This window comes from Poecile atricapillus, chromosome 6, assembly GCF_030490865.1.
Source record: "Poecile atricapillus isolate bPoeAtr1 chromosome 6, bPoeAtr1.hap1, whole genome shotgun sequence".
In the NCBI taxonomy this organism is placed as follows: domain Eukaryota; kingdom Metazoa; phylum Chordata; class Aves; order Passeriformes; family Paridae; genus Poecile; species Poecile atricapillus.
The window spans coordinates 30,959,747-30,985,205 of NC_081254.1; the positions used below are offsets into that span (position 1 = coordinate 30,959,747).

Consider the following 25,459-nt stretch of genomic DNA (forward strand, 5'->3'; position numbering starts at 1 on the left):
GCTTTTTAAGTGATGTTTTGGTGGAGGCCAGTGCTATTTTATTGTTTTGCATCTTTGCAGCTATATATTCCATTTCTGTCCCGATTGATCCGTAACGTGGTCAGTCCTTGCCCATGGCAGTGGGGCTGGAGCTAAATGATCTTTAAGGCTCTTTCCAGCCCCAAACTCCCAATGACTCCACGGCACAGCGATGGTTCTGCTCTCCCTCTCGCCTTTCCTGCCGTTCAGTTCTGACGAAGCACTGAGGCTGGAAGAGGGCTGTCTGCGACATTCTTTCCATCACCGATCTGCCTAAGACTTCTGCATTCTTAACTCAGTATGAGGCGGTTTTCCTGGGTTCATTTTATTGCAGTCGGTGGCTGCAGTCTCTGGATGTGCCGCAGGAATTCTGGCTTTGCTCACCGCTCGCCACCAGGGGTCACTGCTGGCCGCGACATCGCGGTGTCCGGCGGCTCGGGGTGACAGCCGGCTTCTCCTGCTGGCCTGCAGGCACCGTATCCATCATTTGAAGCTCTTCCCTGATCAAAGAATACTTAATCAATTGTTTATTTTATAGCCATTTTATATTCAAATTGTTTCCTCCAGTGATTTACCAAAATTATGATTTTGCTGAGGTTACAACTCTATTATAGTATCAATTATTAATGCTTAAGAAATAATATCCTGAATTGTTCATACTCTCATTAGACCTCATTCAAATACCATTAATCTTTTCTGAGTAGAAGGTATAATGAACTATGGGAATTGAGTGTCTCCATCGTTTAGTGAATGGAGGTAATTTGGATACAAGTGGTCATCATTCTTCTGTAGTGCACTAGGAAAAGTTAACATCTGGTTCTGTACACTTTGGATGCCTGGTTGTTGTGTATAGGAAGTAAATGTAACAAGTTGTCCCAAAAAATTATAATAAGCATAGGAAAAATATAATCTCCCTGCACTCCCATTTCCCCAAGATAATGTTTTAAAATTATTGTAAATTTGATGTACATTACTTGTTTAGCTTATTTAGTAAACTTCAGCAGCTCTGTCTTCTAAAATTATGTCTGGTCTCTCCTTGACACATGTAAATCTTTGCATTTGGAGCACTCTTTGGCCGGGGAGTATCCTTGCCAAAGAGATCTGATACTTTTTATATGAAGAACTGTCTCTTCTTGTTTGCCTTGAACGTATGGCTTCTTCAAGCTGCATTTCAAAAAACTCAGCTCTTTATATTCAGAGAGACTGTGGACTCTTCAGATGCATTCTCTTTGTTACTTATTTTATAGACATTTATAATTCACCTCCAAATTTTGTTTTTTCCAAGTGAAAAAGTCAGTAGTTCAAAGGAAATCAGTGGTTTCTGTAACTGGAACATCCTTATTACTCTCCTGTAAACAGTCTCCAGCACCAATCTCTTCTTTTTCAGTAGGACACAATTTTCTAAGGTTACACAAGTCACAGATTTATGCAGTGGGGTAACAGTATTCTTGATTCTGACATGATTCTTTATTTTGACCATTGCTGAGTGGTGATGTAATATTTTCATGAGCTATCCTGTGATGATCCAAAAATGTACCTTACTTAGTTTTCAATTTAACTATGTTGAATTTTGTGTATTGTTTTATTTGTATTTTTCTCTTGAAAAGTGATGCAGAATGGCATTTGCATAAGGCAAATTTTTACTTCTAAGATTTGGTATAGTATAATGTATATTGTAACTTAATTTACCGTAATATTATTTGCTTTGATATACACTTTTTCTGGTTCAAATACAATATAGCTTTTCTCCAAAGGTAGCATACAGTGCTAAAAGTTTTAGATTTAAGTGATAGGTCATTTAAAAATGTGATGCTTTGTGCCTGTCTTTCAATTTGTGACTTACAGTCTGTCTTCTGAGAAGAATGTGGAAATGCATTGTTATTATTTGAGCTAATCTAATGCTTTCAATTAGATTGACATCCCATGTTGTCAATTTTTTCATTGAGCATCTGTTAAACATAAAAGTGTACACCATATTTTATCAGAATGAGCAATCCTGACATCTGTAATTAAGCCTCCCCTGTTTCTGCTTTATTGGCTTTAACATCCCCGTCTAACAGATTGTACAAATTGCACATTTGTTTACAAAACAGGTCCAGATTGTTCTTTGAACGTCCCCTCCACGGAGTCTTACTGGATTCTGCCCAATGTGAAGCCCTTCAGCCCCTCTGTGGGCCGTGCTTCCCACAAGGCCGTCCTGCATGGGAAGTTCATGTGGGTGATCGGTGGATACACCTTCAACTACAGCTCATTCCAGATGGTGTTGAAGTGAGTGATTTCTCCTTTGTCATGTCCTTTCTGATGGGGCTTAGGGAAAGCACATCCTACCAGGGAGGGAGCTTCTAATTTAGCTGAAAGGTTTATATCCCTTTCAGATTCTTTATTAATGGTCTTATTTTATGCTTGTAATTTTCTTATGATTATAGAAAGTGAAAATATGGGCAACATCAAACTGTGGGTGATATTTATATGTACTTCAGTTTGGTGAAAAACTGCAAAGCATAAAGAGCTTTGTGGTGATAGAACAGTGAAAGAAATTCACTGCTGATACTTTCACACAGTATGTTTTGAATTCTATGTGCGTTTTGATATTAATTTATGGTTACTAGACATTTGTATTTAGTGCTTGCACTTTGCCTGCTGGTGCCATGCTAGTCGGGTCAGAAAGGTCGTCTGTATTCCACTTTTGCATACTTATGGCAGTTTGTATGTGTGTGTATTTGACCACCTACTGAAAACAAAGTTGAAGCAGCTGTAAACAGGACCAGGTGATTTGGATGGGAACTTCATATGTAGAGGCCCTAAATTTGGCAAATGTAAGTGTTAGGGTATATTTATTAGCATATTATTAGCATTTACTTCTCTTGCTGTTGTCTACCTGTTGTTTTCTTCCACACATATGCAATCATCCAAAACAAATCCCATAATCATTTAGATTTTTCTTTTCTACCTTTGTCATTTATTTTTTACCTCTCTTATCTAATGCTGTGCATTAATTTATTAATTAAAATATAGGAGAAATTAAAATCAACCATATAGTGAAGAGGGTGCCCAACAGTAAATCTTCAGAGTAGTGCAAAAGCATGGGGCATGACCAGTTTGGTGCGGTGGGTTTTTTACATGACTGATAACAGAACAAGTCTTGTGATTTTTGTTAGTTATTCCTATTTTCTGAGATTGTTGATGGGTCCCTTAAAGAGCTGCTCCTGTGCTGCTTGAGGAATATTTAGTGCACTGTCAGAAGTTAGTGCACTGTTGTTCAAAGGATCATGTTGCCCCACTAACAAATGGCCATGTCAGTTAGAGTTAGTTTGAACACACAAGCCCTTCTATTTTCTCTACCGGTTGAAAATGTGGGGTTTTTTTCTGTTTCTCTTCTAGCTACAATTTGGAAAGCAGTATATGGAATGTAGTGCCTGTATCCAAAGGGCCACTCCAGAGATATGGACACACTCTTGCTTTGTATCAGGTTTGTACTCTTCAGTGTTCTGTATAGTAATTTATATGTGTGTGCTGTTAGTGATCTTAAAATGAGTCACTGTGAACAGAGACTTTTGAGGATAATTAAATTTCTAAATATTTTGTATTAATGTTCTTAAGTGACATTATTGCATGGTTTTTGGAACAGAGATTGTGCAATACTTCTCAATCACTTTGGTGACCATAAACCTCCTGAGCTAAACCTGCCAATAAAAGGCAGAGGTGTGTATGTGAGATATAATGGGGCTTGTGGGCAGTGCTCTTGCTCACCAGGCACCATCTCCAGGGGCTGAACCCCACAGGCAGAGCCAGCTGCTGGCAGCAGGGTCCTTTGGCAGCGCCACTGCCTGGCGTGGGGACTGCTCAGGGAATCCAGGAGCACAAGGAGACAGGACTGGAGAGAAGGCTCCAACATAGCCTGAGGGGGCTGTCAGGGAGATGAGCTACAGAGGGTGACAGACTTGGTAACTGTGACAGAGAAATATGGAATTGGTGTCACAAATTTTCATTTGTTTGCATAAGGCACCCCCAGCAGGGTAGGACAAACAGGATTGTATCCAGTCAGACCAAAGTGTTCATCTCGCCTGATAACACCTCTTGAATAATGGGTAACAGTGGATGCCTAGGGAAGAGTATAAGAAAAAATGACAGGAACTTACAGAAGCTTCCTCAGAATACTGTCCTACTTTGCAGCTGGGATTTCATAAAATAGGATAGTATTTTTGTGGAAAAATTATGAATCCCTGTTGTTTGTTTTTTTATTTATTTATTTCAATTTTTGGACCATGTGTTTATTTTTAAATTGACATCATCCTGTCGATAAGAATTCCAGAATATTTTTTGAAGAAATAAAACCTTTTCAGATACTGGCACTAGCTGGTTTAATTTTGATAGTCCCTACTTCTTATTCTCCATTTATTTCCTCATACTACTCATAATTTTCTGTAAGGCCATCACACTCTCTACCATTTCTTTTTCATACTGAAAATTCATTGTGTTTTTAGTAATCTTCTATAAGGAAGATATTTCATACCTTTGAACAATGTTATATCATGGCCTTTAGCTCCTCTAATTCTGTTATATCCCTTTAGACAAAGGAGGATTCACAGTCTTTAGTGTGACTTCTTACCTCAGACATTAATGTTGTAGGGAATTCAGGGTCTAATTTATTTCCTAATAATTATTTAAGGTACTTTAGCTTTTTGAAAATCTGCTATTGGCTTTGAACTGGTAGTTTTACAGAACTGTCAGTTACATCCTCAGGGTCTCATTCTAGACAGTTCAAAACCCATCCCCCCATATGTTTATAGATTTTAAATTGGTTTTTCATGCAAGGTGTCTTTTCATCCTTATGCGCATTAGCATTTATTTACTCTTTAGTTTTTTTTCTTGCATTGCACATGCAGTATTAGGAGATTCTTCTGCAATTATTTGCATTTGACCATTGTCTCAGCTATTTTAAATAGCATAGTATAGTCGAAAAGTATTGCTGTTTTTCCACTTATCCCCATGCTAGCTTGTTTTTTAACATATTGAACAAGCAAATCCCAGTTGTGCATGTCTGTGGGACACCAGTAATGACCTTTATTCACTTAAGAAGTGACTATTTTTTACCCCAAACTTTACTTTATAGACTTAATTAGCCTTGTCTTGTCTCCTTTCCTTGTTCCAGAACATTTTAGCTCCTTTAGGGCACAAGGAATATTATCAAGCATCTTTTGGAAATTTCAGGTACATGTATCATCTGGACCTTTGATTTATTCAGAAAAAGCCAATACTGTATTTATTTGCAAGATATAACTTAATTTTTTCAAAAATTCGTAGAATTTTTCTTCATCTGTTTGTCTGTTTCACTTGCTGAATTCTGTCCTTTCTCCCTCTCCCTTACCAGTCCTTTGGGATGGACACATTTTTAAGCAGGAATTTATATAATACAGACAGGGGTTAGCTCTTTAATTTCTTCAGAGCTGATTCCAGGGACCTTATTTTGCCAGGTTAGCTGTTTTTCTTTTCCTACTGCAACTTTCTGTTTTTAGTTTTTCGTTATAGAAATACCTGTAAAGTCTACCATGAAGAATTCATGTTGGAAAGTTAACCTCATTTTATTGCTATGGCTTTCACTACTTAGAATACTCCTTCAGTCTGTTTGCAACACAAAGTATCTAAAAGTCAAGTGTATTGCTAATGCGTTTGAAAAGTGATGTCTTAGTACTTCATATATAAATTTTGAAGGCATCTCATTAAGGTGTTTCATTGCTTGCCTTGGTGTGGGTCTCTGTTTTAATCTGGTGGAGTTTGTGAAATTTGTTTTGAACTCTATTTTTTTCTTCTGGGTTTCCATTATCCTTCTGTGAAGTTAAACTTTATTCATTTTGTTACTTGTAATGGGAAGTTTTGTTTTCTTTTTCAAATAGGAAGCTTTCTTGTAATCTGAGCAAAAAATGTCTTACGAAGTCTTTGAATTCATTTTTTCACATTTTTCATATTTTTATTTTAAAGATCTTACCCCTTTAGTTGTACATGTTAGTTTCTTTTTATGTTTAGTCTTCTTTTATATAGTGAGTGCTTCCTCTAAGTTAAGAGGAATTGGAGGCATGGGCTGATATTTTGGTTTTGTCTTGTTTTTGTGGCATCTGTTGTTTTTACAGTGATGTTGAATCTATGTGTGGCGTGGTCAATATGGTAGAGGCGTTTTCAGTAGTAATATAACTAGGTTTTGTGTATGCCCTAACATGAACTCAAAGCTTGCTTTTCTTCCTGTCAGTTCCCTGATTCATTAATGTCTTATCTATTCCTTGAAAGGTCAGATCTTTTTGACCAGTGACTTTGATTATTACAGTTCTTGTAGAATGTGGACTTTTTTAGTCAAGAAACATTTGAGTAATGTATCATTTAGCAGTTCAGAATAAAGGCTTAAAATATAATGTAACCTTTTTATTTGACAGTGCTAATATTTTCTTGAGACATTCCAAACTAAAGGGTAACTGTTTTAGAAGCCCTTTCACCTGCAAATATTAGAATATGATAGCTCTGTGTTAATTCAGACGTCTCTTTGGATCTCAGTGAAGAAGTGCAACTCATTTTAATAATAATGAAAGCTGCAAGCAAAGGTATAGTGAAGAAGCTATGGCTGTTGTTGCAGACATATGCTAATTAACAATTAGGATTCACTGATAATGAACCTATGTGAAATAATTAACCACTATGCTGCTTGTACTAGTGATTATGTCAAATGTCAGAAGTTACCCAGGCCAAAAGGAGCTCATCATGCAAGTCAAAGAAATTTCAAGGGGAAAAAGTATGCCCTTCTGGAATAAGTTCTTACATTAACTTGATAGGATAAAGTTCTGATGTGTTTCCTTTTAGATCTTCAGTCTGTTTAAAAAAACCCAGAAAAAATAATTTAGAGTGAAGAGCAGTAGAACATAACACCTAGAGATGGCAGCTTTGAGCTGTGTTTTCAGCTCTGTACCAGTAATTGTGTAATGTTTCCTTTATGGTTTGGAAAAAAATATCCACAGAGAATAAATTAGATTAAGTTTTTGACTTGAGCTCCCGAGATTTCAAAGCCTAGTGCTAGGCTGGAGGGAGAGCACAGAGCCAGCGTTTCCTGATTGTGGTGCAAGGTAAATTGCAGCTGTGTGATTGACTTTGTGGAGAATGAAGTAAGTTACTGAGCCCATTTCCCTCAGAAAGCTTCTTTGGTAAAAACTGAAGTACTGCTCTTTATTATGAAGAAAAAAACATCTGAGGACTCCCACTGATGTATAGTTATAACAAATCCTCAAGACTTTTTATACATTTATAGAGGAGAAAGCATTAAAGAACTCTTGCTTTTAGACCAACTAAATCATTAAATAGTGTTCAGGCTGGTTATTGGAAAGGTCCTGTTCGAAGTGGTTCTACTGCACCTCAGAAATTGAATGTAGTTTCTGGCACCTTTCTACTGAAAATATCAACATACTTTGAAATAATTTATATAAGAAATAGGCTTATAAAGAGACTGGAGAAAATGACTTGTGAGGTTTTTAGAGTAGGTACATACAGCTTTTATAAACACTACTGGGTAGGGAGTTAAATTCCAAAATACTATTCCCTGGAATTAAGGAGAAAGGGAGTTGCCTGCAAGGTGTATATGTGGTCACTGCTGGGACTTTAATCAGTTAGTTTTTGATAGTATCACCAAAACTGGTTGAATTTGGCCTTGTAATTGAACTGATGGTGCTGGTCCCAGGACAGTGGAAGGATGGCTGGGCTTTGAGGTTTGTTTTCTTTGAGTCTGGTGATAGACATGAAACAGGCAAGTGGATGCAGTAGTAACCATAAAGTACACAGACCATTTTATATATAGTCAAATTTAATTTAACACATTTGAGTTTTATGAATGTTACTTCCACCTTTAAAACTTTATTAAGAAAGGGTAATTGTTTTGATTCTTTTTACAAATTAATTGGTGTTGATGTTGAGTCTGTGTATATCCTCTATTATTTTTATTAGTCTCATCAAAAGCTAGTGTTAACAAAGCAAAAAAGAGTAAAAACTTTTCCTACTTTATTATGAACAAGATAAAATCTTTCACCAGTTGGTTTATTGTTATACTTTTAATGCCTGTTTGTGTTGGCTATTGTAGTACAATTTGAATAGCACTGGAAATATAAAAGTATTTTCTAACTATTCTATTAAGTAGCTATTGGTAGGTTGTACCAGCAATTTCTGTACTTCTATTGTTCTGTGACTTTGAATTATGTCTTATGCACAACTTGCTCTCTTACTCTGATTTGCAGATCTCAGAAGTGTGAGAAGTAGGTGAGACGAGCTGCCCTACACTTCTTGCATGTAGTCTTGAGAAAATCCTATTCAGAGTTCCCTACAATGAAGTGGCCCTCATTTGTCAAGAGATTGGTTCTTTATGTAGAAGTGCCATATTTTTCATTCCTTGTTTCAGTGTTATATTCCAATTGGTTTGAAACTGAAGCCCTAGTAAGATCACCTTAATTAATACCTTTAACTACACACAGCAACCACTGGAAAACAAATAATGGAGAAACAAAGTGACAGCACTCTTGATTAGGTTGACCTCCTGACATACAATGTAGTGCAGTATTGTCTTGACCCTGAATTTGGTCCTGTTGGGAACATAAGTTAAAATGTTCCTCTCCTGTAACTTACTCAGGTTCTTATTCAGAGAGTATATAGTCCCACAACAAACTAAGAATTAATAAATCAGGCTTCAGGAGGAAGAGTTAATGGAAGACTGCTTTCCAGTCTGTCCGACCTGCTCTAATGGGAAGATTACTGGATCAAGTAGAAATGCACCTAATTTTTAATTTTGGTATAACACATAAAATATTCTTGGTACTGTTAACCATATTAAAGGAGATAACAGTTTGTGGAAAGGAAGAGGAAGTATTAGACAGTCCTTAAGCAGGTGATACATGTTGAATGCAAAAGAGGCTTGTGCTGGATGAATTATTGCCAGATAACATTTTATGAGAATTGTATTTTGCTTGAGGAAAAAAAATTGATAATTTCTTTAATGATGTACAGATTTGACTAAACTTTTAGAAATTTCAGGTAGAACTACATTGAACAAAAATCCTAATAAATGTTAGAGTTCTCTTAGTTTATATAATTTCAATACCAAGGCGTGGATAACAGTCTAGGGGAGAAAATAGATTGATGATCTTGTTTCTAGAAAATAGAGAATGACTGTTCATGTAGTTTGTAAGTACTATTTCTTTGGCCAATTCTTCAGGAACAGTTCAGATTTATATAAGAATTAAGGCAGAAAACTCATTTCTGAGAGAAAAACTTTTCTGTGTAGCCATGATATAGTTAAGAAATACAAAATGAAGTGGTTATTTTAATGTGATTAACTTCCTTCCAATTCATTAGAAATGGATTATAAATGATGCCTTTGTTGCATTTTTTTTACACATTTTTTAGTGGTGTCTACCAGATAAGATTCTTTTGGAATGCAGGCAGGATTTGCATAAGAGTATGTCATTCCAAGGTACAGCCTGAGCAGCTGAGTATTGTTCCTTTAGGAAAAAGAAAAATTGTGAAGTCTTAGGAATAAAGATATGATAAGTTTTAGAAGTCTTGAATTGCTGCATTTATATAAAATATAAAATCAACATTAGTACTGAGATAAGGTGTAGGGAAGAGAACATGACCAAGGTCAATGGAACAAATGATTTTGGCTGTTAGTTCAGGGTTCAATGTGAAGTGTGTACAGGTGTTACTCTGCTCTGGTGTTACAGTCTATTGATTGGGACTTAAGGGGCAAGTGAGTGCTCCTGGTCTTTTGGTGATCTCTTAAAATATCCTCCTTGATCTCTTTCATTTTTCCACACTGCAAAATGCTCATCTGTCAAGGTTCCTTGAGCAACCTCTTCCAGTGTTGACCATTCTCAATGCGAAAAGAGAAATATTTATTCTTATATTTAAATTTAATTTCTTCTAGTCCAAATTGTGTGCATCGTGTCTGGTTTATTTGCTGGATGACCTTGGGAAGAGTCTGGCTCCCTCTTTTAACCTCTCCCACCAGGCATTTAATTTTATTTGAATTAAAAATTTGAATTTAAAAAACATTGTCTCCAAAGATGATGATGGTATCAATAAGATGAAGAAATTAAGAGGAATGTTATGGCTGTAAATTGTATCAATAATCTTTCAATCAATAATCTATTCATTCAATAGATGAATGAATCTAACATTCAGATTGTGACAGTTTACTTTTTATCCTATATTTGAGTTATTCCATTGGTCTTATTTTGTCCAGTCAAAAATGTGCATCTCATTCATTACTCTATAACAGAAATCCTAGATCAAATGAATTTTTGCTTCTCTTGAGAAATGTGATTTAACTATTTTGTTCAAATCTGGCTTTGGTCTTATCATTCCTGCCTTTTGCTGTCATCCCTGCCTCCTCCCTGACCAATATGCACACTCAAATATTTACAGATCATATACCTTTTGTCATCTTTTTTTATCACTATGGTCCATCAAAATTTTCCACTGAAGTAGGTTTTTCGGGGAAAAAATGTGATTTGAGAAAATGGAAGCATTTATTGGAAAGGTTTGGTTCCATTGAAGCAAGCAGGAGCTGCACTGGCTGTTTTGTTGGCTTGGACCTGAACAGCTGCCAAGAAAGCAGCTGATGTGATCTGTAGGGTGGGAATGTCACGATTGAGCGAGCTGTTGACCTGCTTTGTCTACAGGAAGAAATTTCTCATTTTTCTGGAATTCCCTACTGAGCAGGAACTCTGAAGTTCAATAAACAAATTACTTTTCTATACTTTAATTTGCATAAAGTAATAGTTATATGAAATTTTGGTTTAAAAACCGCAAGGTCTTTCAAGGTTCCCGTAACTTCTTAGAGAATGTTACTCATATGATGTAATATATCTAATATGGCCAAGGTTAATTTACTGAGTAAATGCTTAACTTTTCTATCTCACACTGTAATTGAAAGTGTTGGTTTTGATACCTGATATCAGAACTTTAAAAATACAAATGTGTCGGAGGCCTTGTATTTTCATGGTGCTTATCTACCTGTTTTGTTATCTCCATGAAAAAAATCTGCTTCTTGTCCTTCTCTCTCCTCTAGGCTGAGTACAGTTTTTAAGATCTTTAATTTGGGCCAGATTCTTCACACTTTTCTTGCAGTAATTTCACAAAGACTCTCAATTTTATAATTTTTGTTTCCTTTTTAAAAAATATATTATTTTACTTTGCAGTCCTGCTTGGTGTGCTATCTTATAAACAAATATCTACTATGCTGAATTCAGGTAAAGATCAGCAGTGTTTGTGAACTAGCATACTTTAAACTCTGTATCTTATGTGTTGTGTCTTCCAGAAAGCCTCACCTTTAGCATATACCTTAATTTCTATTTAGTATATAAGCAATTTATAATGATAATATAAAATTTATAAGGGGATTCCTTCTTTTCTGTCAAAATTTTTATGCTGCATAGGAACATTTGCACTCGTCTCGTTCCTACAATCCATTCCTGTAATGGCTTTTCAAATAAATGTCTGTCTTCACATGCTTAGGAGGTTGGGTTTTGCCCTGTATGTGTGTAACTTCTTTTAAATTTCAGTTCTGTATTTCTTCCACTGACTTTGTTCTTAACTTGTTTTTCTCTGTGTTCAGCTGATCATCACTTACTTTTAAAGTGTTTTTCACCAGGGCTAGAAGCTTCTTAATCTCAGAAATACCCCTTAGCAAATCTTAGTTAAGTCCTGTTTTGTGGCTGATAAAGCAGTTGTCATGACCTCCTTGTCTTTTTCTCTGTGAATATTCTTGTGTACAGGATCTCTGTGTCACTTAAAAGATTGCTCCTCACAGAAGCACTCTTTTATCTGAACTTCGAATCATTTAAGCAGAACTGTGAGGAGGACTTTGCTATTGTCAGCTGTCTGAGAAATCATTTCAAAGTTCATGCAGCTCTTTAGGTCACCTTTCTTTTTTCAAAGTGTCTTTCCTCAGTGTCAGAATTTTTTTTTCTTTCCAATAGTGTTGTACAGCCCCTGCAGCTCCCTAATTAGCTGTCTCTTTATGCCATAGTCAGTTATCAGCATTTAATAATAAATAAATAATTCACAATTTTAGTGATGTTGATTTGACTTTGGACATCTATGTGGTATTGTAAAGAATGAACCATGTAGGATCCTTTCAAGAAGAATATTTGTTCAAGCCATTCCTTCTGGGTCAGTGCACATTGTTCTTCAGTTTTTGTGGGTCTTTACCAAGCTCTTTGAAATGTTTTATCTCCTAGGAAAAGAATGGGTTCAGATACATATCTCTCTAATCCTACTACAAATTCCTTCTGTGAACATCTTTTGTTCAAACACCACCAGTAGCACAGAGTATCCCTGCATAGGAATAATTTAAATTCCAAATTGAGAAATGTTCACCTGCCTCAAATGAAATAAGTAGTTGAAATTTTTACAGAAGTTTCAAGTGTACTCTTGAAGAGATATTGGACAGTTTGGTCAGTCATTTGCTGGCTAATCTCACTGGGTAATGGGGAGTCTTTTCTTACCGTTCTGGTCTCTGTTCCTTACCATCAACCACAGGTGCACAGGCAGCACTATAACCCTCTAAAGCCTTTGTTTTACTGGACTGAAAAGACTTGTCATTCTGCTGATCACCTGTATTTGCAATGCCTGCCCATTCATAAAGAGTCAAGAGTTCATCTTTCTTGATGTGTATGATGATAATAACCTGAAATTGACATATCTATATTTACAAATCCATCAAGTCCTTTTACAATGTCTGAAATTTCTGCATGATCGATGCAGAAACTTCTTTGGTAGTTTCCATATCTTCCAGACTCCTTTTCTGTGTATTTCATGCCAAGTCAAACTTTACCAAATGTGCCAAACCTGCAGCTTCTTTTTTTTAAATTTAAACCTGGTAAGGCTGAGTTTAGGGTAAGCCCCAGAATATCAATTGCAGAATACCGACGACAACTGCCAGCTGTACAGCATGAGATGGGATGCAGAGTGTATGGGGTGGTTATGTCCTAGCATAACTTCAGCAAAGACTGAGTATCAATCTCAGAACCAAAGGAAGTTTTTTTTCCATCCAGTATAAACTGCCCATGAGTAAGTCTGGGAAGCCAACAATCTGGAATTTGTTCTGTGACTTTGCATACCTTGGCTTGCAAATCCAGATGAAGCAAAATTCCGTAGGATTTGCTTTCAGTCAATATTTAAGTAAATCACTCATTACTTAGCAGAACAGATGGCTCTGCTGTTTGAGGTGTGTGGTTTGTGATGGCTGGAATATCTGTTTTGCATTCCTTAAAAAGAGCTCAAAGTACTCCCCTATGGGACTTGATTTTAGTAAATGTGCTCGAGAGGAGACAGCCACATCCTGGGCCACATCAAAAGCGACATGACCAGCAGATTGAGGGAGGTGATTCTGCCCCTCTGCTCTGCTCTCATGGAGCCTTGTGTCCAGCTCTGGGACACCCAGCATATGAAGCACTGTTGGAGCAAGTCCTTAGGAAGGGCCACTGAGGTGATCAGATGTCTGGAGCACCTCTCCAAGAGGACAGGCTGGAAGAGTTGGGGTTGTTCAGCCTGGAGAAGGCTGTGGTGGCACCTTATAGCACCTTGCTGCACCTAAAGGGGCTCCAAGGGAGCTGGAGGATGATGTTTTACAAGGGCATGGAGTTCTAGGACAAGGGGAGATAGCTTTAATCTGTGTGAGGGCAGGTTTGGTGTGAGGGTATGGGGCCCTGGCACAGGGTACCAAGAGAAGTGGTGGCTGCCCCATCTGTGGAAGTGAACAAGGTGAGGTTGGACAGCCTGGGAGAGTGGAAGATTGCTTGGAGCACCAGGGATAGTGGAAGGTGCCCTGCCCGTGGTAGTGGGGGTGGAAGATGATGATCTTTCAGGCGCCTTCTAACCCAGATTATTCTATATACACATTATCCCTTTTCTTTGGGTTCTGGTGACTGGATTTTCTCAGAACTTAAACTGCTTTGCTCATAGGAGAGAATGTGATCTCTTATGCACGTGCTGAATGAAATCCCCATAGACTGAGTGTGTGGAAAATCACATTTTAATTCTGTGAACTCTTTCTTAAGAAAACAATATCCTTTCTGTTTAGCTTTTTTTAAAATAGAATGCTGCAGTATGGATTATAGGAGCCATGTAATTAAAGGTTTTCTGGTTGAAATAATCTCTTTGAAATTCATTTTGGTGTCATTTTCATGGCTATGTTTATTTTTCAGAGAAATAGACTCCTTATCATTGTTGGTGTAGTTTAAGTATCATTGTCTGGGATTAGCGTCTGATATTGAGCTGGTTAATGTAAGATTAAGTGTGAAGATTTAAGTCAGATTGCTCAGTTATGAAATATTGCTCAGCAGAGGAGTATGCAGTTCAAATATTACCTTTCTGTAATCCATTATTTGTTTTCTCCTCTCTCCCTTCCCATTTTTACAGGAAGACATCTACATGTATGGAGGCAAAATTGAAACAAATTATGGCAATGTCACTGATGAACTGTGGGTTTTCAACATACCCAGTCAAACATGGAGTACCAGAATTCCTGCAGTCCTTGTCCATGGACAGCAATATGCTGTGGAAGGTCATTCAGCACACATAGTAGAGCTGGACAGCAGAGATGTGGTTATGATTATAATTTTTGGATATTCTTCCATATATGGTTACACAAGCATTGTGCAAGAATACTACATCAGTAAGTCACTTTCAAATCATTTGGATCATGTACTGATACAAAAAGTGCTGTTTTTTTTAAAGTGAAAAAAGATGATTTTTCTTTTTTCAGAAAGAAAAATGTGTATTTTCCAAAATAAATAAAGCCTTGCCTTTTATTCCTTCAAATTATGTACATGAGAGTTCTTGTCAAGTAATTGTGTTTCATGTGAATTTGGAGCACAGCGACTTTTTCCATTTCTGTACATGGTTGTGGTACCCTAAAGGGGGTAAAAATTGAAACCAGAAATTCCTCACCATGGTAATTGTGATGAAACATAGGTTTTAACACAGACTTGCTGGTTTTACCACACAGTAGAAGAGCAAAGCCAACAATAATTTAGTTATTTTAAAGATTCTTTAATGTTGGTGTATTATTTTCATTCTGTTGTATTCTTTTTAAATGTAATAACTTAGTCCATCATTATAAATAGGCTTCTCTCTTAAAGATATACATGTTGCTGTTAGAGGTAATAATTGAAAATTAACTCGAATTTTCTGTAAATAACCTACCATATCTGCCTGGGTTTCCCCTTGTGAACTGCAAGCTGTTCGTAGGGGTGATTTTAAATGCTAAAATTAAATAAACCAAGAGAAATCTTTTTATAATGTTCATGGTACAGCTAAGATACTATTTCAGTGGAATAATATTGAAAATCTACACCTGATAAATTCTTAGGAATATTTATATGCCTACTAATTAAATTTATAGTCTTCTACTTTTGTTAAACTCGACAGGAAAAAAGGAATTAATCTAAGTCTCTCAGTTATTTATGCAATTTTAGAAGGTGTAATACAAAATTTCAAAGTAATAGCTACATGCTAAAGGGTAATAATTGTTTTTAATTGTTCCATTTAGCTTCTTTTTTCCATGTATGCATATTTATATAAACACTGTTTAAACAGATTTATAGATTGGGGAAATCCCTTCAAAACTCAGATGGTTCTTATGCTCTCTGGCATTATCTCTCATGGCAGTGTCAAAATTATATAACAGTGTTGAAAAAGGATAAAAGTGAGTGGCAGTAAGAGGAAGAGCACCATAATGTGCTTTATTCACACTGAAAAATTCCAATTTAACTGCATAAAATCTACTATAAAACTCTGGTTTTAGAGTGATGTTTCACCACGGTATTCTAAGATTTGTTAAGCATTAAAGGTCATTGTTTGGAAAAACTTACTTCCATAAAGTTGTTTTTTTGACCTATCAAAAATGATTTTTTTTTTCTGTGAAGGAAGCAATATGTTCTCGCTTTCTTCATGCTTGTTCACTGTAATGTCTGTTGGAAAACTTTAAATTATTTGCTTCTTCTCTTGGAACTTTAAATTATTTGCTTCTTCATATGCTGCTAATTTAATATGGAGTAGAAGTACCAATTTTATTCTCACCTATTATTGTTAGTTTAATTAGGAAGAAGGGAACATGATTTGTAGAGTAAAATTTTCTGCCTGGCTGATTTTATTGATGGCCTTATGGTTGAAATGGACAGCCTGTTCCTGTTTTAATTTTTTTTTTTTAATGTTACAGCTAAGTTTGTGGAGGATTAATAAAACAGTGTAGTTAAGCACATATAACATGCAGAAATAAAGGAAAAACCTCAAACCTCCCCGACCATGGTGATAAGCTTGGAGTAAGAGAAGGCAGTTCTCTGTCAGTTACGTGTCAATTATTCTCAAGTTTTAATGTCTCCTTTTTGAGAGTATATTTTTGTCACGTTTTAGTGAGACATTTAGTTTATTAGAGAAAATGTGCTTCACTTGCATCAAATACAAAGGAAACTTGTAGCAGTATAGGGCATTACTGTGGAAACCCATTGACTTCAGCGAGTCTCCTCATCTGATGAAGGATTCCTGGGGCTCGCAGCGCTTTGCAGAACATAGTGTGCATAAACCATTGCTGCCACAGACAATTCTCATGTTTCATTTCACCTCTCTGCATCTCCCTCCTTTCCCTCCCCTCTAAGTTATATGAATTTTGTGGTAAATTTTCCTGAATTCTGTGTTGGCCATGGCACTTATCTACAGTTTTGCAGCTGTAAGAACATATTTTTAACCATAAAGTTCCAGCTGGTGGTTTGAATTAAGAATGACTGTTTCTTGGGAGGACTTTAGCAGTTCAGGATCCAAACTTAAAAGACATAGGAAGTGGGAATCATTCCTGTGAATTCACCTGAATATGAAAGGAAACCATAAAAATAAGGGCTTCTGACATTATAAAAAGAAAAATAAGAACCCTATTTTTTCTTTCTCTGCTTGCTTTAAAAGCATATTACTTTAACATTTCAAATGGTACTGTTACTGTTTGTACATGTTATCAGTAATGGCTTTCAGTCCTAATGCAGACTATTTCCCAAGCATTTACCACATGCCCACTGAAAGAAAGAGACATAGAGGCAGTTTACCCTTTGGTTCATAGGAACTGAAACCTCTAGGATCCAGTTCTTTGATCAACTTGGTACATGGAATTCTGGTGCTAAAGCCTTCTTTAGTTCCTGACACCATGATTTCCATGGGTTCTGGGTTAAGATACACCTGAAGAGGATTAAAATAACTGTGGAAATGGCTAGCTTTTCATGTAGTTATTAATAAAACATGCCAATCAAAGGTGTACCCGGTCTCAAATTGTCTCTGGCATTGTCGGATTAGGGGAGAAAGTAATTCCTATCAGAGTAAAATAAATTCTGGAATAATTGGACAGGGTTTGCAGGCTGATTTTCACCATGCAAAGGCAAGTGAATTTATTCCAAAGGTGTGGTGGTTGCTGCAGGGAGAAAAGATTCCTGTTGTCCTTTCTTGCTGTGCCCAGACTTACAACTTCTGAGGAGCCAGTAAATCCTGATGTGGGAATTATGTGAATGATTTTGCTAACTTGAACCATAAAGCTTTTCTGGGTTACTCCCCAGGGAAATTTATTTCCCTTTAGGTTAGCAATACCTCATAAACCTTTGAAGAATCTCAATGTGAGTCTCAAGGTGAATATAATAATTGTGTTTTGTTTTAGCTGAGGCTTATAAAGACTCCTTATATATTAAGAAACTTCTGAATAAGTCTTCTGTGATTTTATTTTATTTCTTTTACAAGACAGAGATTTCTTTGGATTAACATAATATCACTGTATTTTAGACTGGTTTTTTTTTTATGGCTTTAGGAGTAGGTTATAGATTGCTTTTGATTAAAAGTATTTATTTGAAATGCTGTAAAAAGGAATGGCCCCATGATGTAACGTGCCTACTCTTTTTTGTTAAAGTTAGCATAAGCTTCCAAGTGGCTTGTAAAATTTTCAAGTTTGTCACTGTGACAAAATGAAGGTGGCACACCAAGGTTCTTCATGGACATTTTGTTCTTTTTACCTGATCTATCTGAAGGTTGTATTATAAGGACAGATCAGACCAATATATCTTCCTTATTTTTACACTGTGTACTAGGCTAGAAATTTACATCTGGAAAAAAAATTTAAAAACTCCTATTTCATTATTTCTGGCTTGTTCATGAAGTTCTTTCTGCATTTGAGTTTTTTAGCGGTGTAGAATGTAGTTTCCCATGACTAATTTGGTCAGTCAAGTACTTCTTATTCTTATATATATATTTCTATATTCTTATGATATAATGATAGAAAGAGGGGGATCTCTAACTGTGAGGAGGGGTATGTAAACACCTTCAATAAAAATCGAGTTTTTGTTGAAAAAAAAAAAAAGGTAGGTGAAGATTCATATCAATAAACTGCTTTAAAAGTCAGATCGTATGCATAGTAGTGTCTTTGAATATAGACAGGGTTGTATTTTTGTCTGAATAATACAATATTCAAGATGCTGAAGCATGAATGATATCTAAACTGTACATACGCATTTCAGTATTTGAAATTCAGGTAACTCAGCTAAATTTTAGAACATCAGGAAGGAGAAAAAACTGTAAGACTACTTTCGACTTTTATTTCAGAAAGATGTTGCTGAACCTCTTTTCTTGAATTTAGGTAATTATTCATAGCACATTTTTTTTTTTTATTCCAGAAAGAACAGGTTTCTATTTTTCCACCCAAGTCATGTAAAGTGATGCAATATGCAGTGTCACTGTGCCAGTGTTCTAAATGCTACACAGTCATAGACCCGTTTAGGTTGGAAAAGAGCTCAGGATCATCAAATACGACTATTGCTACATAAACCACAATGGTCTATAAATGCCAGATGAACCAGTCAGATAGAAATGCAAAATATTCTATTATGGGTATTATCAACAGCATTGTTCCAATTTATGTGGAGAAATAGTTCTTTTCCCCTGAAAAGTATATGCCAGTCTCTGGGACTGATCATTAAATAAATATATGAAGATCCTGTTGGTAATAGAAAGGTGTCTCTGCAGGCTGACTCCTCACCAGCTCTCTTACAGAAATTGTATCAAGTAAATCTATTCATTATCAAAGTAATATGTATGTAATATACAGTATATCAGTACAAACTTGATGTTTGTGTTCAGAATAGCACTTTTCATAGCTTGATAATGTCCAATGTGGAGATTGAAATAAAATACTGCTTATATTACACTACACACAAGTAGTGTAAATATTCTGCGTCAGCTATAAATAGTGTATTAGACAAATACCAGCATTCATACACACAAAAAAAATCATCATAATTCTTCCTCAGAATATATACTTTATAATTTGTTACTGAAAAAATGTAACTTATAGAGGCAGTGCCTGGAAACTATTTAAGGAAAGTATGACAGCAAAAGTAATAACTAAAAATCATGAACCTCTTCATGAGAATCTGGAGGAAAAAGAGTTAATCTAAAATACTTACTTAATATTGGATAAAAATGGGAATGGTATTTAAGCCAGAGGAAGCAAGGTGTGTGGTATGTGTGCTAGCCTTGGATAACTAACTTTATAATGGCAACCAGTAGAGGCTAAGAATTGAGAATTGGCTCCATTTTGAATGACCTTGTCCAGACTCTGTTCTTCTGACAATCTCCAAGAGGCTGGAAATGAATTACTTCTTTGGTTTCTTGTCTGTACCACTGACTCCCAGTTATCACAGGCTCTTCTGTATAGGCTGCTTTGTGCAGGACATACCTTCTGGCTTGCTCTTTTTGTGACTTACATTGGCATCTGGGAAGATGGAGGGAAGGGAAAAAAGACATTTTGGGACTACAGGAAACAAGAACTCATGGAACAGCTGGGTTTTTTTTGCTATGGAAAAATATTTTCCAGTTGTATTCTCTTCTTCAGTCGTAACCGCTATTGTGGCTCGTTTTATTTGGTGTCTCTTTGCAGTTATTAATCATGTGATGTAAAATGTGGATTTAAATGCCAATTTAATGAGCTGCTATCAAGTTATTCTTTTGTGATTGTTCTGCGACTGAATGGGTATATTTGCAGTTAAACAACTAAGAGACAGTGATTGGAAATGGATTTCAGCTCAATAATTTTACGGTGACTCCCAAAGTGTCTGCCTGTATCCATGAACACTTAGAGCTACCTTATGTTACGTGCTTCTCACGACTCAGTGCAGTTCATCCCTGCCAGGCTCCTCCAGACTCCCCATGACTGAGCACAGGTGTTCCTAATGAATCTGAAGGAGCTGGGGCACTGAATTCTCATCAGCCATCTCTGGTGAGAATTAATCATAACACCTAGTTTCATATTTTCATAAAGCTTTGGGCCTTCTTTTTTGTTTGTTTAGTGAGAGTGCTGAAGTCACATGTGGGAGAGCTTGAGAAACAGCCTGGCAGCTGTAACAATGATGTATTTGTGATTTGATTAAGAGTAGCAGACATCATTAAGAGTAGTCTGACATCATTATCTAATTGCAGGTATTTTGATACATTGGTAGAAAACTGCATAAAACAAATCCCAGTAGTTATTGCTGTGTTTAGAATTATAATGGAAATTATTTTATGACTTAAAACTTCTAGTTTAACTGTGATTTAGCAGTAGTAAGCCTTTAAATTATGTTTCTTGTAATGTCTCTTTAAGGGTCTAACTCTTGGCTGGTACCAGAAACAAAAGGAGCAATTGTTCAAGGTGGATATGGCCATACCAGTGTCTATGATGAACTGACAAAATCTATTTATGTCCATGGTGGATACAAAGCATTGCCTGGCAATAAATATGGACTAGTGGATGATCTTTACAGATATGAAGTTAATACTCGGACATGGTAAGTTGGATTTATGGATTTATTGATTTAGGAAACCAAGTTATAGGTTACTGAAGAAAACAGAAGTGTAGAGTAAGGTTGTAGCAAAGGCATGCAGGTACCTCTATATCCTTTTCACATTTCAGGGCAACATGTTCTCAGCAAAAAAATATAAGAATTGTGGTGAGGGGCTAGACTGAGTCAATGGATTAGTGGAGCTATTCACTGAAAGGATGGCAGGGAGGAATCTTGTGCATGTTCTACAAATTAGGAGAAGGTTCTCCTTTCCAGACACAACCACTGTGCAGAAATAGCTCATGTGAACTGTTTCCTCGTGGTGTGAACACACTGCTAGAGTACAGTACAGTGGCTGTTACTCAAAGAAGTAGAAAACCCTAAGAACCGTGAAAGGTTATTTTTCAAAAAGCTATCAGAAATAAGAGAGAAAACCTCTGGTATTATGTAGGAGTACTTAGTTATGAATTCTCTTGGTGTTTCTATTTCTATCAGTTCCTTGTTCCTCAAGTTCATTGTAACTTATGAAGGCTACTTGTATGTTATGTACAGAAAGTGGCCTTGAATGTGTTTTCTTACCTTTGAGATTCGAGATCAAGAACTATTTCTTTGAACATTTTATTCTTATGATTTAATATTTGTTTAGAGTATTAATGGCTTCACTTTAAGCATCCAAAACTTTTTCTCAGATGTTGGAAACATGGGTTTGATTTCACTGAGGTTCTTAAGACCAATAACTCATGGCATTTGGAAAAATTAATACAAGGTTTTTATTTTTTTTTTTCCTTTTAGTGTATTTATAAGTTCCTGGAATTTTAATGCTTTCTTATTCTATTTTTGGAACAAAGTGATATTCTTTCCTTTGATGGTCTGTTCAACAATAAAATAATAATAATTACTGGAATATTTTAATGCATTATACATATAAAAATGAATACAGAATACTTTGGTTAACTTTATAGTAATGTAGCATTCTCTGCAGCTTGTAGAGAACTCAAGTCCTTGTTTTGTGAGATTTACACTGGGAGTGAATTTTACTGTGGGACTGAAAATGGGCTCAGAGGATGGAGTAATGGCGTGTTGTAATAAAATCTGAATATTTATTTTATGTATCTGTTACACCTTATGATTAGCATTCAAAGGACTTGGTGAGGTAAAAAACTGAATGTGGCACTGGATAGGTGTGGTATGAGGAAGAGTTGGAATTTTGGTGGCTCTCTCATGCCCATGTCCATGCCATTTGCTGGTCCTCACTGTTTGTCTTTGGCACTCATTCCGTTTCTGTGGCTGATTTGGCAGAGGTTAGTAGGCTTCAGTAAGCTCAGGTATGCAAATCTGATTACCTGTTCAACTCAGTTGCATGTAGGTTTTCACTTCTTAGTATCAATTAAACAAGTTTTATGTTTCTTGGACTTTGAGGGGGCAATATTTTAATTCCTAGTGTGAATTGTATTCCTAAAGCACGATGGGGAATTACAGTATTGGTAATGCCTGCACTGCTTTGCATTACTGCCCTGCTGCTGCAGCTGGGGCACAATGTGGAGCTGGGTTTGGATAATGGCCTGAAGCAGTGGAAGCACCTGCTGGCTCCTGGGTATTTCTGTTACCATTACAGAGTCGTGCTGCTGCGTGCAGCACTTGGCACTGGCATGTTTGCAGATACAAGAGTATGTGCATAAATAATGGATTCAGGGGAAAGCCTGCTGAGACTCTCACAGAATTTGCGTGGGGTTGATATATGTTGAAGAGCTCTCTAGATTTCCCTCATTAGTGATGCTAATGAATAGTGAAAATCATGGCCAAATTAACAAACTTCCAGTTCTGCTGAATCTTGTGGAAAAGTTGCTGTTACTTGGAGGAATGAAACTCAGCACACAATAAACAAAGATTATAAGGAAAAAAACCCCCACACTATGGTAGGGACCAGGAGTGGGGCAACACAGTTGGGTCACAAGTAGAAAAGGGAGTAGGCCAAAAAAGAAAACCTGTGGAGACTTTTTATATCCACTGTGTAGAGGAGAGTCCTTAGTTTTCCCCAGAACAGTGTATGTCTCTTCAGGCCTTCAGTGATCAACACAACTATTTGTAGACAGCTGTGAGGCAGGATCATCAAAGCAGAGCCTAGTGTAAAGCAATTAGTGTGAATTAGGCAAGAGGGGCTGTAGAAAACTGGAGAAGCAAAAGACAGAAAGGTATCTGCAGTCTGACTGGACAAAGATAACATGTTCTTAGGGTGTTATCATTCTTTCAAGTCACAGCAGCAGAATTCCTCCGTTGCCAGTTGAAAATAACTTAAAAGTAATGTTTTGTTCTACTTCCATGTAATTCTGATTTTCCGTATTGCTAATTGATGAGTTGAACCCAAATACTACATTTATCTGGGGGTACCATAAGTATCCTGTATCTAGCCAATTTGTGGTTAGAAAAACACACTTATGTGGTGCTCTGTTTTCAAAGTAGGTTAATCAGAAATACACAAGAGAAAAGCAAGTCGCTTAATAAGACCAAAAAAAAGGGGTCAAAAACAGAAGCACATGTGAGGGTATGTATGTGAATTGAAGGAATTGTCACATTTTTAAGCAATAAAAAGCTCATTTATTTTCATTAAGTCTTTGATATTTCTTTTGATGTTACTTTCCCGGGCTAGGGGGGAATTTATTTCAATAATAATATGGGAATTCAGGTTTGATGCCTTCCTTTCAACTTCTTTAAACATGCAATCTTTTATCACTTAAAATATTTCAAGTTTGTTGATTGCTTTATGCTATTGTGTTAGAAAAATGAGATATGCTTTAAACTCTCTCCCTCAAACATGATGCTGCAAAAATACTGAACAAATGCTATGGGAGTGATTTAACAGAGACAGTATTATTCAATCATAAGGAAAGATTGTTGAGTCAGTTTGTTACAGGAAACAAATGACAAACAATTTAATTGTAGATTTGAGCAGTGTGTAGTAACGTAAATGAAAATCAGAGTCTAAACTCGTAAACTTAGATTACTCAGACAATGAAAGGTTGTTAGGAGAACGTAAAAGGTATTTTGTACTGGTGATCTAATCAGCTCTTCACAAACATATCTACAGCTGGTCTGCTTAACTAATTCATCTGGCAAAACCCACAAATGGTTACTCTCTTCCTTACTAAGATTTATTTGCTGGGGTTGAATCAAGTTTGTATTCTGTTCTTTCTACTGGCCCCACATCTGCCACTTTCAAATTGTGGCATTGATCGCTCTTCGCTACTGTTGGGGCTGGGCCATTGCTCTGGCACAAAGCAGACCACACACACAGAGGCTAAAGTGAATAAAGAGAGAGACCAAAGCCTCAATGTGCCTGGACAGCTTTTTTTATAGCACTGAAGTTCACTATGTTTGAGTTTACCAGTCTGAATAAGTTTATGAAGCAGTGCAAGTGTTTTTATCATACCTGGAATGCCTTCTGCCATTTCTTTTCCAGGTCTGGTGTTCAATTAATTAGGAAAAAAAAAATGTTTATCCTTTTGCAATATTTAGAATGGTCTAAAGATTATTTTAGCCTTCTAAAGAATTTTTTATTATGTTTATTGAGCAAAAACTAACATGGCTAAGGATATATAAGAATAGGAATTATACATACATACTATGTATGAGTTTTCTTTCAGTTTTGAGTAAAATTTACCTTATCAGTAATCATTTCTGAAGAATGTAAACATATTAAAATGAATTTTGTGTAAATTATCTGGAAAATGTTTTATTTTAACTAGAAGTGTGATATTTTAAATAAATATTTTTTTTTTTTTACAGTGAGAAAACGGATAATCCTAGAAACAATCTGATTAAATGTCATTGTATTTACTGAGTAATAGCTATAGTTTATTTTTCTTGTTTTGTGTTGATTTCATGTACAAATTTTCTTGATGCCCATATATAGTTTTTCACATGTTAATATGTATTTGTTCTTATGTTTTCTAGGACTATTTTGAAAGAGAGTGGCTTTGCAAGATACCTTCATTCAGCTGTCCTGATCAATGGAGCTATGCTCATTTTTGGTGGAAACACTCATAATGATACTTCCCTGAGCAATGGTGCAAAGTGTTTTTCTGCTGATTTTCTTGCATATGATATAGGTATGTATTATACTGGTTTATTTTCTCATTTTACTTTTGAATACAACAATTTTGCTTTCTCAAGTCCAGCTAATGTGATTTTTTAAAGTTTCAATCCCAAACACCTTAAAGTTATTTATAAATTTTACAGAGTTTTGTTCCATTTTGTCTGAAAGATTTTGGTTTGTGGGGCTAGACATAGCAGCATCCACGCCATTCACAAGGCCCTGGATATTTTTGTAGTATTTTGGCAACACACTTTCAAGGAAGACAAACTCAAAACAGGCTCTACATGGCAAGTGGTATTAAGGCTGTGTGAAACATGAGAAGCCTTTAGGAGATGATAAAAGGATGTGGTACATTTAATTTCAAAGGCGTGTGGCTGAGAGCAGAAAAGATTGTTGTTTGTAAATGTATGATAAGAATACAGTTTGGAGGAAAACTGTTTGATAAGACAAGGCTAGGTGGGTGTCAGCTTTCATTCTGGTG

The 25,459-nt window shown here is 36.2% G+C and overlaps 1 protein-coding gene across 5 annotated transcripts in view; it reads left to right on the forward strand.

The window, feature by feature from the left end:
- The window catches only part of ATRNL1 (attractin like 1), a 432,748-nt gene that overhangs the window by 51,721 nt on the left and 355,568 nt on the right, over window positions 1-25,459 (forward strand). For all 5 annotated transcript variants that reach the window (XM_058841794.1, XM_058841795.1, XM_058841796.1 and 2 more), the window contains 5 exons: window positions 2,112-2,286; window positions 3,400-3,487; window positions 14,464-14,719; window positions 20,708-20,891; window positions 24,837-24,991. In XM_058841794.1, the coding sequence (XP_058697777.1) occupies window positions 2,112-2,286; window positions 3,400-3,487; window positions 14,464-14,719; window positions 20,708-20,891; window positions 24,837-24,991 (858 nt within the window). The remainder of the gene's footprint in view (window positions 1-2,111; window positions 2,287-3,399; window positions 3,488-14,463; window positions 14,720-20,707; window positions 20,892-24,836; window positions 24,992-25,459) is intronic.